The sequence below is a fragment of the Macrobrachium rosenbergii genome, chromosome 32 (genome assembly GCF_040412425.1).
Source record: "Macrobrachium rosenbergii isolate ZJJX-2024 chromosome 32, ASM4041242v1, whole genome shotgun sequence".
NCBI classification, from domain to species: Eukaryota; Metazoa; Arthropoda; class Malacostraca; order Decapoda; family Palaemonidae; genus Macrobrachium; species Macrobrachium rosenbergii.
Window position 1 is genome coordinate 14,190,087 of NC_089772.1, and position 13,894 is coordinate 14,203,980.

Below are 13,894 nucleotides of genomic sequence, written 5' to 3' on the forward strand. Positions count from 1 at the left end.
TTTCAATACGCTTTGCTTACCAGCGAAATCATACACCATCTTCTCCTGGAGAATTCTCGTCCCAATCCCTGCAATTTTAAGGTGCAAAATATCCCTTAATGGAGAGGAATGACAAAAGAAAAAAATGACGAACACACACTAAGCCAAGATCCCGGGTGACTGAAGCCGCGAACAGCTGCCACCAGCAAATCGAACTACCCAGAACCAGTACCTAGTTGACATCTCCAAGTGACACACCTACGGCGGTGTTTTGTCGTTTCGTCTGTTTTGTCTGTGTGCTTGCCTGTCTGTGAAGACGAAGAAACGATTAAAGACTCCATTAACGTTCGAATTTTATGCCAGGTCGAAGGTTTAACGTGAAAATTGAGTGTTTGTGCGGTTAACACGTCTTGGTTAAGTGGCGTGCCCATGGCGGTGTTTTGTCGTTTCGTCTGTTTTGTCTGTGAAGACGAAGAAACGATTAAAGACTCCATTAACGTTCAAAGTCTTTGCCAGGCTGAAGGTTTGACGGGAAAACTTGAGTGTTTGTGGGGCTAACGTCTGATTAAATGGCATCCGAAGGAAACAAACGTTTTGTTTCTCGTTTTAACTGAACCGGAACGTTCAGGCTAGTTCGAACTTTGTGACTATTTTCTAAAATTTTTGGTAAACATGCTCAATAACTCGGACTTCAACCATGACCGTGTATAAATAACGTGTGGAGAGAGTTCCAGACGAAAAGACGCTGCAGGAGAGGCCGTTTTGGGTCAAGTTTGCTGAACTGTACAAGGAACCTCCATATCTGCGGAAGGTGACAATGCCGGAATGGAGTGGAGCGTCTTACGATATTCTTTTGGAATACTCAGAGAGGGATGCCATAGCTGCTCACGAAATGCAGTGACCAAGTAAAAAAAAAAGCTCAGTGAGTACAGCTTTTAGAAAGGAGCATCATAGACGATGTCTATGGTGGTGGACTGGTGGTTACACAGATGATGTATCCATTATGGTACTCCGATCTGGGCATAGGTTCGTCAAGGATCAAGAAATGGCTCGACCCTCAGTGACTAAGTAAGGTAAGATGAATAGATTATCCGCACTAGCTCTGGGCATTTATTCATTGTATAGGATAATAAGCATGTTTCGTTGTTATCGCCCAAGATGTAATGCAAACTTTAAGATAAGTCTTATAACGCTGTAGGGTCATGCATCATCATCCTTCTGCTCTTACGTCAGACACTCCCCTTGCGGTGTAGTTCTGCGCATGCATTTTGTTATATAAAAAGTATATGAAATAGGCGCAGTACTGCGTGGGGATAGCGAAATGGGCGCAGCAGTGTATGGGGATATTGCTGTCATTATACCATTATTATTGTACTAAAGTTCATTGCTGTCAATATGTTATTTTTATTGGACTAAAGCCTATTGCTATCATTGTACTGTTATTGTACTATAGTCCATTGCTATCTGTGTGCTGTTATTGTTGTACTAAAGCTTATTGCTATCACTATGCTATTATCACTGTATTGTTGATAATTATGTTAATAATGGCTCATGAAGACACATTGGTGGTTATTAGGCTTAGGCCTATATGGAAGAAGACATTGCCCTTAATTATCGCATTAAGGTCAAACATGGGATTGCCCTTAATTATCACATTAAGGTAAAACAGGGGATTGCCCTTAATTATCACATTAAGGTAAAACAGGGGAGGTGGGCGGGGGGTGGGGGGAAGGGGTTTAGATTTGAATGTGGTGGATCCAAATATGGAACCAGTGCCCCAAGAGATTATCATTTTTTGGAAGGGTTGGGGAATCGGCGTCATAATGTTAAAACAGTCGACGTGGTCAGCTGGACTTTTGTTTCTTTGTGAAATTGTTCATCCAATCAAATCCTATACCTTCAGCATTTCGACCTGCCAAGTAAAGGTACTTTGTTGCAGGGGTGTTTTAGGCCTAAGCACTTGGACGCTGGCTAGTTGCCTAGGGCCCAACGATTCCAGGGGCCACTAGTTCCAAATTGTCCATGAGAGATGCTCACAGATTTTTTTTTTAATTCTTAAACAAGGGTGGGTGGGTAAAGGTCCTGTTAAAACGAGGTTCCTGCGCATTTTTTTTTAGCCCAGGGTTAGGTGATGTGTAAATGAACCTGCCTTGCTGTACACACGCATATATGTTGTATCATACGATTTTTCCTCGTAGTGGAATCATGCATGCTACTGCATAATTTTCCCCGAAAGTTTTTGTATCTTTGTGTAAAAAGCTTTCAGCATGACTCCAAAAGATCAGGCTTTTGGTGCAATGATGAAAATGTGCAACATAAAAAAAAATGTTCACATTAAACATCATCAGTTTGGTTAAGAATGTGTCACAGAGACAATACAACATATTTTTGAAGAGAAATATTGACGAGTAAAGCCTTCGTACAGTCCAATATTCATTACTGTTCCAGTTTTTCACTGCCATTTCATAAACAACTAATTTAAAGGTGATAAGTTTCATGACAGGCAAAATATTGATTCAGAGAGAGAGAGAGAGAGAGAGAGAGAGAGAGAGAGAGAGAGAGAGAGAGAGAGAGAGGTTAACTTCATTCCCAAAACCATATTTTCATAAATGCATTTAGATGTAGGTAAAGGGACTGTCTACATGTAAAATGACGCCCGATATAGAGAGCACACATTTGATTTTGAAGGCAGACTTGAATTAGTACCTTTTTTGGTCTAGGCTTAAGCTGCGTCCACACGATCGAGTGTTGTTGGACGAACTTTGTCCGATGTGACGTCAGAAGCGGAGAAACAGCGGGCAAAGTCAGAACTTTGCCCAAACTTTGCCCACTTCTGACGTCACACTGGACAAAGTTCGTCGAACAAAGCTCGATCGTGTGGACGCAGCCTTAGATATAGGCCTACTCGCTTAGGACGAAGCGTCCTGGATGGAACCGATACTACTATATAGCAGTTGAATTCATAATTTCGCCTGTAGGAATTTTGGCTGATATCATAGGAATAGTTTGATGTCATCGACACCGGGTTACAAGGTACGTTGTTGTCGGGTGGGTGGACACTGGGGAAGGTTTGTGAAAAGTGATTGTGTGCTCCAGCTGATTCATGTAGGCATAGGATAAGGAGGATCCCGCCCCCCCCCCGCCAAACTAGGTTCATATGAATGAAAGTGCAATTATATATTAGCTTTGCCGTCAGCTTAGATTAAAGTTGTTCCAGAATATGCAGTGCCTTTTAGTTTTCTGTAAAAGAAAACTATTGTGCCGGCTTTGTCTGTCCGTCCGCACTTTTTCTGTCCGCCCTCAGATCTTAAAAACTACTGAGGCTAGAGGGCTGCAAATTGGTATGTTGATCATCCACCCTCCAATCACCAAACATACCAAATTGCAGCCCTCAAACCTCAGTAGTTATTTTATTTAGGGTTAAAGTTAGTCATAATCGTGCTTCTGGCAAGGGTATAGGATAGGCCATCACCTGGCCGTGCTTAAAGTTTCACGGGCCGCGGCTCATACATCGTTATACCTAGACCACCGAAAGATAGATTTATTTTCGGTGGCCTTGGTTATACTCGTTCATTTTGTTTTTTATAATTAAAGTGTCATTTTAAAACTGGGAGGGGACGAATCACAGTGATGAACGGTGATCGTACTTCCAAGCCGGGTTCCCTCGCAGACGAAAAGTAGCGCATGGAAACTCTCTCTTTCGAAGTTTTCAACTCGTTAAAACTTGATGTTCCTCAGATCTGTTTTGACAGGGCCCTATACCTCCCGGGGTTCCGAAACGGGGACTCTTTATAGGAACCTTCCGGGTAATTACGGCTGCAACGTCCTTACTCAGACTTGGAAATGACAGGAAACGCCTGAAAAAAAAAAAAAAAAGGTCTGTCAGATTAATACCAAAAACTCTTCTGTCGTCATCCAAAGATTTATATTTTCTGTTCCCTGACACAATGTTCAGTCTCTCAATCCTATATATACCTCGTTAATAAGCAGGGGGTTAGTGCCGTCAGTGCACCTCATGCGATGCACTGTAGGCATTACTAAAGGTTCTTTGCAGCGTGCCTTCGGCCCCCAGCTGCAACCCCTTTAGTTCCCTTTACTGTACATCCTTTCATATTCTCTTTCTTCCATCTTGCTATCCTAGTTTTCCTTTCCAGCGCTGAATGACCTCATAGGTCCCAGTGCTTGGCCTGTGGCTTAAACTCTATATTCCATTCCATCCCAACAGGAATTAAGCCCCGATGAAAATATGATTTGATATTTACACGCCGTAGGTACTGATCAGTGCTGCGTTATTAATCCTGTATATTCATTTTATAATGGCTTTCATTTGGAGCCATGTTCATACAAAAATACGTTTACAAAGGAGGCCATTGATAACCATTTCATTACAAACGCACTTCACACGCTTTACGGGAAACATTGTTTGTATGATGTTAGTAAAATTTACATTTAAAAAAAAAATAATCAAATTTAGTACCCATTTCGTTCTTTAAGAATATCAGCGATGTAGCAGGCTAAGAACCCCGTAGGGGGGTAGTGGCGTCAGTGCGCCTCATGCGGTGTACTGTAGGCAATGCTTAAGGTTCTTTGCAGCGTGCCTTCCTTAGGCCCCGAGCTGCAACCTCTTTCATTGCTTTTACTGTACTTCCTTTCATATTCTCTTCCATCTTACTTTCCACCTTCTCCCAAAAATTGATTCATAGTGCAACTGCGGGGCTGTGCTCATGTTAAGCCTTTGAATACTGTCAATTTCCGTTTCAGCGCTGAATGACCTCATGGGTACCAGTGCTTGGCTTTTGGCCTAAATTCTATATTCAGTTCAATTCAACGGGCTAAGAAGTTCAGTGACAGTATCAAGCAATTTACTTATGTTGTAACGTCAATTTCCGTCGTTTCCATATATCAAGAGGAGCATGTCAGCAATATATTCCTTCAGTTGCAGGATAAAATAATAAAATTCTCAGTTGCAACGGATTGAAAGGAAGCATCAAAAGATAGGCAGTATAGATTGAACGTTTCCAAGAGTAACTATGGAGAGAAATATACTGGTAACTTCCAAAACGTCAGAATCACACGCGTGTGTATGTGTATGTACACATGCGGTATGAAATATACATTTTCCCGTCAAAACCGATACCAATGATCATTTCCTGGTATCTGAATTCTCGGTCATTTAAAAAAAAAAAATTCCAGGTATTTCTAAAAACCAAAGGCTCCAGGGGTATTCCAGTACATTCCGGCCGTAATGCACAACTCATTCGACCAACCGTTTCATCCGGAGGCTGTCGAAATATTCCCACGTTGCTAGAAAGCCGAAAATGTTTCAGTCTTTTATATTGCGGTCGTAAACAAAAAAATTCAATTACTATTTTCATTCGCCAGCCTGATAGGCTATTCTAGAACGTAACGGCGCAGATAAAGAAAGCAGAAAGTACCATGCAGGGGCCGATGCCATCCAACGTGCAACTGATACTGTCGTTAAAAGATTTTAAGGTAATAATTTTGCCGCGATGAAATGAAACCGCAACTGATCGGTGCCTATTTCTCTGAATCCCCCCCCCCCGCCTCATTCTCTCTCTCTCTCCCCGTAGGCCGGACAGTGCCGTCAGCGCACCTCATGCGGTGTGCTGTTGGCATTACTTAAGGTTCTTTGCAGTGTCCCTTCGGCCCCTAGCTGCAACCCCTTTCGTTCCTTTTACCGTGCCTCCTTTCATATTCTCTTTCTTCCATCTTACTTTCCACCCTCTCATAACAGTTGATTCATGGTGCAACTGCTTTGAGGTTTTCCTCCAAACCTTTCAACTGTCAATTCCGTTTCAGGGCTGAATGACCTCATAGGTCCCAGTGCTTGGCCTTTGGCCTCAATTCTGTATTCAGTTCTGCATTCAGCCAGCCTCTCTCTCTCTCTCTCTCTCTCTCTCTCTCTCTCTCTCTCTCTCTCTCTCTCTCTCTCTCTCTCTCTCAATGCGCAGCTGTATATACGCGATCCATTAATCGCACATATTCCGAGGGCGAAAAAGTTTGTGAAATAGACATCAGTCCGGCGTGCTTCATGACGCTTCACCGGTGACGGCGTGAGGCGCTCTCATAAACTGAAGAAAAATCAACAGCAGTTCGGTATTTCGCCCTTACCATTTGTCCTCAATATTTAAGACAAAACCTTATATGCAGTAAAGACTGGCTCATATTAAAAGTCACATTGGTTTGGTCATTCCTTTTTTTGACTTCCTGCCAAATCTGAAATTGAGATTGGCGAAACGCAATGTGAAGAGGTGGAAGGTGAAAGAGAATCGCGAAGGGTGGATGCTGTAAGGGGAACAACTCATTAGGCATCTGATGTTTTTTCTTTTTAGTTTTCTGAAAGGAAAACTATAGAGATGGTATTGTCTGTCCGTCCGCAATTGTTCTGTCCGCCCTCAGATCTTAAAAACTACTGAGGCTAGAGGGCTGCAAATTGGTATGTTGATCATTCACCCTCCAATCATCAAACATACCAAATTGCAGCCCTGTAGCCTCGGTAGTTTTGATTTTATTTAAGGTTAAAGTTAGCCATAATCGTGCTTCTGGCAACGATATGGGACAGGCCAGCACCGGGTCGTGGTTAGAATCTCGTGGGCCGCGGCTCATACAGCATTATACCGAGACCACCGAAAGATAGATCTGTTTTCGGTGACCTTGATTATACACTGTAGCAGCTGTACAGAAAACTCGATTTCGCTGAAGAAACTTTGGCGCATTTTTTTTTTTTTTTTATAAAGAAATAGCTCAAACGTAGAAAGACCGTTGTGCGGAAAATGCGATGAAAAGCAAATTATGAAAGGATTTTCTCCTCAGAGGACGTTGCAATTGCTGTTAATTCTTTTAGATTTGCAAGAGAAGGAAAACAGGCCAAAATAATGGAGTTGCACAACTTCAACAATGACGATTTCCAAAAGGAAAACTGCGGATCCACTTTAACTGCTTTTTCTGGTACAAAATATTTTTTTCTGAACCATCATAATGCAACGCATGATGCCTTTTGTAATACGAAGCGGATAATGACGGAATTACCAATCTGAAAGTAATATTTCATAATGCAGCCAGCACAAAAGCGCAGTTATATGTTTGTTGCAAGAGTAAAGATTGCTGTTGATTAAAAAAAATAAAAAGGAGATAATTTCTTTTGTAATTCTTTGCCCAATGTGCCAATCTTTGCGTTTTTGTAGGTTTATAGAATACAAAAAGTTTTTGTAGCTTTTTATCTTTGTTTTTAGTTTTCTGTAAAAGGAAACTATTGTGCCGGCTTTGTCTGTCCGTCCGCAGTTTATTCTGTCGGCACTTTTTTCTGTCCTCACTCTTTTTCTCCGCACTTTAACTGTCCGCCCTCAGGCCTTAAAAACTACTGAGGCTAGAGGGCTGCAAATTGGTATGTTGATCATCCACCCTCCCATCATCAAACATAGCAAACTGCAGCCCTCTAGCCTCAGTAGTTTTGATTTTATTTCAGGTCAAAGTTAGCCATAATTGTGCTGCTAGCAACGATATAGGATAGGCCACCACCGGGCCGTGGTTAAAGTTTCACGGGCGGCGGCTCTTACAGCATTATACCGAGGCCACCGAGACATACCTCTTGATTATACGCTGTAGCGGCTGCACAGAAAACTCGATTGCGCCGAAGAAACTTCGGCGCATTTTTTTACTTGTTTTCAGTTATTACTAATGCTGCTTCAGTGTTCATAGTGAATTGACTGTCTATATACGGTCAGCTGCTTTTGAATTCATGCTTATTTCTTAATAATCACATGAACGCATATGGTCATGGTGAAAAATTGATTATTATAAATTCATGAACAATTGTAGTTTTTCTTGTAAAAAAAAAACTACATCATAAACGTAGTTGATCTGGTGAACAAGTATGATGAATTTCAGGTTACAATGCGTTCATTGTCTCATCACATAACTACGGAATCACTCTTCCCTCTTGCAAGAAAAACAAATCTCCATATTCGAATGTCCAAGTAAATACTGAAAAATGTGGTGCGTTTTTTAATGATTATCATTAGCAGCAATAGTATTAGTACTGAGAGAATACATTTATGAATTCATAAGTTGAACGTTTTTAAAATTATATTTAATATTTCCAAGAGCGAAAACGCGTAATTTCAAGTGAAATATGACTGGACTGTCAAACATCACATCGTGAATTCGGCGCAATCGAGTTTTCTGTACATCGTATAATCAAGGCCAGGGAAAACAAATCTATCGGTGGTTTCGATATAATGCTGTATTAGTCGCGGCCCATGAAACTTTAACCATGGCCCGGTGATGGCCTGGCCTATATCGTTGCCAGGCGCACGATTATGGCTAACTTTAACCTTAATTAAAATAAAAACTACTGAGGCTACAGGGCTGCAATTTGGCATGTTTGATGATTGGGGGGTGGATGGTCAACATAACAATTTGCAGCCCTCTGGCCTCAGTAGTCTTTAAGATCTGAAGGCGGACAGAAAAAGTGCGGACGGACAGACAAAGCTGGCACAATAGTTTGCTTTTCAGAAAAGTAAAAAAAAAAAAAAAAAAAACACACACACACACACACACATGAAAGAGCTCATTTCTGATTTTTGAGGCAAATACCAACTAAAATAAAACAAAATCCACCCACCGTTTTCCTCACAAATCCCATGAGTCCAGATACCAATCACTCGCTCTTTCTAAATAAGTACTCCACATGATTCCTGTTACGTCATCGCTGGTGAAGAAGGATTTAAAATTTGTTTGGAATGGTGGCTTTGCCGTGTGATGCGCTTTCACGGGATATCATCCCCTCAAATCCTTTTCATCAGCGTCCATTCATTTATCATCGTACTGTTTTTCATTTTAAAGCTACGCCAGTCTCTCAACCTTGATGTTTTTTTCGTCTGAAATTTTCGCGGGCACAAATGTAACAATGTAGGAAAATACCTACTCGAGACTTTGAGAGCTTCTAAATTTTAAATTGAACAAAGGTAAACATCAGCTTAAATAATCTCCTTTAATGTCTTTACTCATTTCTGCTTATCTATTGTTTTTTGAGCATTATTTGTCTAAAATGACGGATCCCACGTCATCCAAAATAGGGTTTACACCACAAAAGGTTCAATATCATCACGCAAAAAAAAAAAGCAAAAAACGAAATAAAAAAGATCATGGGGATTAGACGTCAATTACATGAAAATAAATCCGTGTTTTGCAACTTACATACTTCAGAAAGATGCAGACATTATTTTTATCTGACGTACCGTTCGCATTTCCGAGCACATTATCATTGCAAGTGAATTCGAACACGGTAATTTTTAGGGTTAGACTGAAGCACTTTCAATAGACTGCATGGCGATGTGTCAATATGAAATTCTTTTTCCCTGGTGGTCAGTCTGGTTGTCAACATCCCTTGTCATTTTAAAAATAACTATTATTATTATTATTATTATTATTATTATTATTATTATTATTATTATTATTATTATTATTATTATTATTAGGCATCGTTTCTTGCTGCTTTGTTCAATATATTTCAAAATAATTATGTAGAATATTTACTCATGTAATTGACAGAAAACCTAGCCATATTTCATGGGTCGTGGCTGAGAGTTTCATGGGCCGCGACTTAGAGTTTCGTGCTCCGTGGCTGAAAGTTTCATACGGGGTTATACGCTGTACAGAAAGTTCGATTGCGCAGAAGAAACTTCGGCGCATTTTTAATTTTTATTATATTAGTTTATAACATAGGTGATAGACTTCATTGCTAGAACAGTCTAGCAATCACATGAAGCTCACAGCACGGAAATGGGATTTATCAAAACACCAAACAAGATGCTTGTCCCTTTAATAATTGTAAGTTTGACTGTGTAGTTTTGGCTCTGAAAACGAAATACGTTACACAGAAATCAAGAATAAAAAACAGATGTATATGACAAGCGATATAGAATATACCGGTACGTTAAGACGTTTTCCTATATTTATGTGGAGCGTCCTGATGAAGGTATCATCACAATATGAGTAATGGTGTAGGGTAGGGCCGTCCAACCCCGTGCCCGTGGCCCAAAATTGGCCCGTTTGATTCTGGAAGTGGCCCGGTAGAGAAAAATAAGTGAAAGTATATTTCTCTATTTTATATCATGAAAATTTCTTATTCCTAAATTCTGAGTAAATATATATAGCCTATATGTATGTGTGTGTGTGTTTTATATATATGTATGTATATATATATATATATATATATATATATATATATATATATATATATATATATATATAAAGACATAATCCAGCTAAGTAAAGGACGACAGTCGAAAGGCCTCAGCACTCCAGTGTTTCTCTTTCCTTCATGGATTTTGTCTTTCTTCATATATTCATCACGTTCCATATTTTCGTGATTCAGTTACACATACATACATACATATATATATATACACACATATACATATAGCCTACATACACACACACACACACACAGTGGCCCCCATGACATTTTGGTTTTTCAAGAGTGGCCCTCAGACTAAACAGCTCAAACGGCCCTGGTGTAGGAAATATTTGACATACACAAAGCGAACAAACACCACGAATACGGTAACTAGTGGAATATTCACAAATATTTAATTAGACCCACGAAATTATACGATAAGCAGACAACGAAAATAGCAAAAAGGAAATGGTATTAACCGACTCATATTCAGAAATGTTTGAACGGTAGATTTCCAGTTGACTAACCAGTCGGATGAATTGCCAGTGTTCGAGTTTGCATTACAGCGAAGCAGGACGGCAGGTTTTATTCATTAACAATAAATTCGTGTTAAAATTCTGGTAGACAAGAGCTGACGGGATTGTTAGGTAAGAGGCAAAACTGATTCGTTAGCGAATGGATGAAGAGGTTGGCAAGTAAAATATTGAGGTATCATCTTAAAGAAGAGATGACGAATGGGAGCTAAACTCTTCATAGCCGAGTTAAAGATGAGAATTCTAAGTCATAAGTTTTTATATATATATATATATATATATATATATATATATATATATATATATATATATATATATATATATATATATATGACTTCATTTTGATTCATACACCAGTGCATTCTCGTTGTCAAAAATGATCGCAAAATATAAATAATTCTTGAAATTACACCGAGCTTATAAAATATCAAATGCATTTTGTACATATTTGCTTCGTATGTTGAACTGCAGGGATTCCGAAATATTAATAATTGAGAGTGAAAAACTGGTGCCATTCTATAATGAGAGCAACTGCCTTCAACATTTCCAGTTTACAGTTTTATTGGTTAGTTTATAATATAATGCAATATATTATACTATTAAGACTCAATATGGGACTAAAGCGAGTATATATCATAATATTACAAGTTGAAAATGCTCCGAAGTTTCTTCGGCGCATTCGAGTGTCCTGTACAGCTTACAGTCAAGGCCACCGGAAACAGATCTATCTTTCGGTGATCTCGGTATAATGCTGCATGAGCCGCGGACCGTGAGACTTTAACCACGGCCCGGTGGTGGCCTGGCCTGTATTTTTGCCAGACGCACGATTGTGGCTAACTTTATAACCTTAAATAAAATAAAAACTACTGAGGCTAGAGGGCTGCAATTTGGTATGTTTGATAATTGGAGGGTGGATGATCAACATACCAATTTGCAGCCCTCTAGCCTTAATAGTTTTTAAGATCTGAGGGCGGACAGAAAAAAGTGCGGACGGACAGACAACGCCGGCACAATAGTTTTCTTTTACAGAAAACTAACAAGCAGCCTATACGAACATTCGAAGGGAATTATCTGTAACTGCAAACATAGAAGATCAGAAATGAACGTACCTTGGTCGGGGTGTCATACGATTTTTTTTTTTTTATGAAGGAGCCAAAAGATATTCAGCGCAGTAGGCCTATATTACTACCTCTGGTGAGGTATAGTAAAAGCTTTTTATATGCCGTTATCAGATAGTGTCTAAAATGTTTTACACTGAGGTCGTTAATTGTGAAAGTGTTCGTGAAAATATACATATTTGTATATGCAAAAGCACACATATATATGCGTGTGTGCTTGTGTATATGCATACATGTATGTGTGTTTTTGTATGTGCACACACACACATATATATATATTATATATATATATATATATATATATATAATATATATATATATATATATATATATATATATATATATATATATATATATATATATATATATATATATATATATATATATATATATATATATATATATATATATATATATATATATATATATATATATATATATATATATATATATATAATATATATATATATATATATATATATATATATATATATATATATATATATATATATATATATATATATATATATATATATATATATATATATATATATATATATATATATATATATATATATATATATATATATATACATAGGCTATATACTGACTGTGAATGCATCTCTGCTAATGCTCTAATACGGTAAGAAGATGATTTAGGAAAATTTCCCTGGATTTGCATGTCATATTACTAAAAGTTGACCGTGAGTATCACGCAACATTATCATCGAGGCACGTGTCAGTTCCGGAGACCCCGGAAGCTGTCATTTGAAGGCTAATTTGGAAATCCGACGGTGGCATGAATAATTTTGTGAAAAACAAACTCTCTCAGCGTCGAGCGCTTTCAAATGACTTCCTTCTCCATAATGCGAAATGAAACGCTCACGAGTCTTGGAGAAGATAGACCTCAGATGAGCTAGACTAGACATTGCTGTGATTTAGAAATGTGAATATGAACAGAATTAAAAAGATTTATGCGGTGCACTGTAGGCATTACTTTAGGTTCTTTGCAGCGTCCCTTCGGCCCCTAGCTGCAACCCCTTTCGTTTCTTTGACTGTACCTCCGTTCACAGTCTCTTCCATCTGACTATCAGGCAGGCTAGATGTTGGTGTGATTAGCTTTAAGAAAATGAACAGAAGCAATAAGATTTATGCGGTGCACTGTAGGCATTACTCAAGGTTCTTTGCAGCGTCCCTTCGGCCCCTAGCTGCAACCCCTTTCATTCCTTTTACTGCACCTCCGTTCATAGTCTCTTTCTTCCATCTGACTTTCCTCAACCCTCTCCTAACAATTGTTTCATAGTGCAGTGCAAGGTTTTACTCCTGTTACGCCTTTAAAACCTTTTTTTTCTGTCAATTTCCGTTTCAGCACTGAATGACCTCATAGGTCCCCGCGCTTGGCCTTCTGGCCAAAATTCTCTATTCCATTCCTTTATTGATTCGTCAGTCTCCTGCCACTTAACCTTCATGCGTGTAGTTACAATGATAACGTTTATTTGCACAGGAAACCAAACAGGGGTCATTATAATGTGCCATCATCGTCCTGGTCATTTCCAGATGTTACACATCGTCGTCCGTGTCTTTCTCGTCACTTTGTTTATTTATGAATTTACATTTTATTTTCAGTTTCGTTCACATGTATTTCCTAGTGGCAAATAATTAAAAATAGTTAAAACTTTATCCTAGTAAGTTCGTCTTTGGGAAAGTTCTTTCTCTTAGGCAGAGATTTTAATTATGGATCCTCTTTGCATTTATTTTTATTCAAGAACTTAAATCAACTCCATGCATTACGTACTTCTCTATATCAAATAAACTTCCCCAAGAATTATGAACAGGAAATTCTTAACGATCCTTTGAAGAAGAGGTCATAAAAACAGCTTTGCAGAAGAGGTCACAAAAACAGCTTTGGAGAAGAGGTCACAAAAACAGCTTTGAAGAAGATGTCACAAAAACAGCTTTGGAGAAGAGGTCACAAAAACAGCTTTGGAGAAGAGGTCACAAAAACAGCTTTGGAGAAGAGGTCACAAAAACATCTTTGGAGAAGAAGTCACAAAAACAGCTTT

General features: G+C 38.8%; 1 protein-coding gene across 1 annotated transcript in view; it reads right to left on the minus strand.

Annotated features, from left to right (window-relative positions):
- Window positions 1-161, minus strand: part of LOC136855730 (uncharacterized) — a 126,732-nt gene extending 126,571 nt beyond the window's left edge. Inside the window, exon 1 of the mRNA XM_067133099.1 lies at window positions 21-161. Coding sequence (XP_066989200.1) covers window positions 21-39 — 19 coding nt within the window. The 5' untranslated portion in view covers window positions 40-161. The remainder of the gene's footprint in view (window positions 1-20) is intronic.
- Window positions 162-13,894: the final 13,733 nt, after the last annotated feature.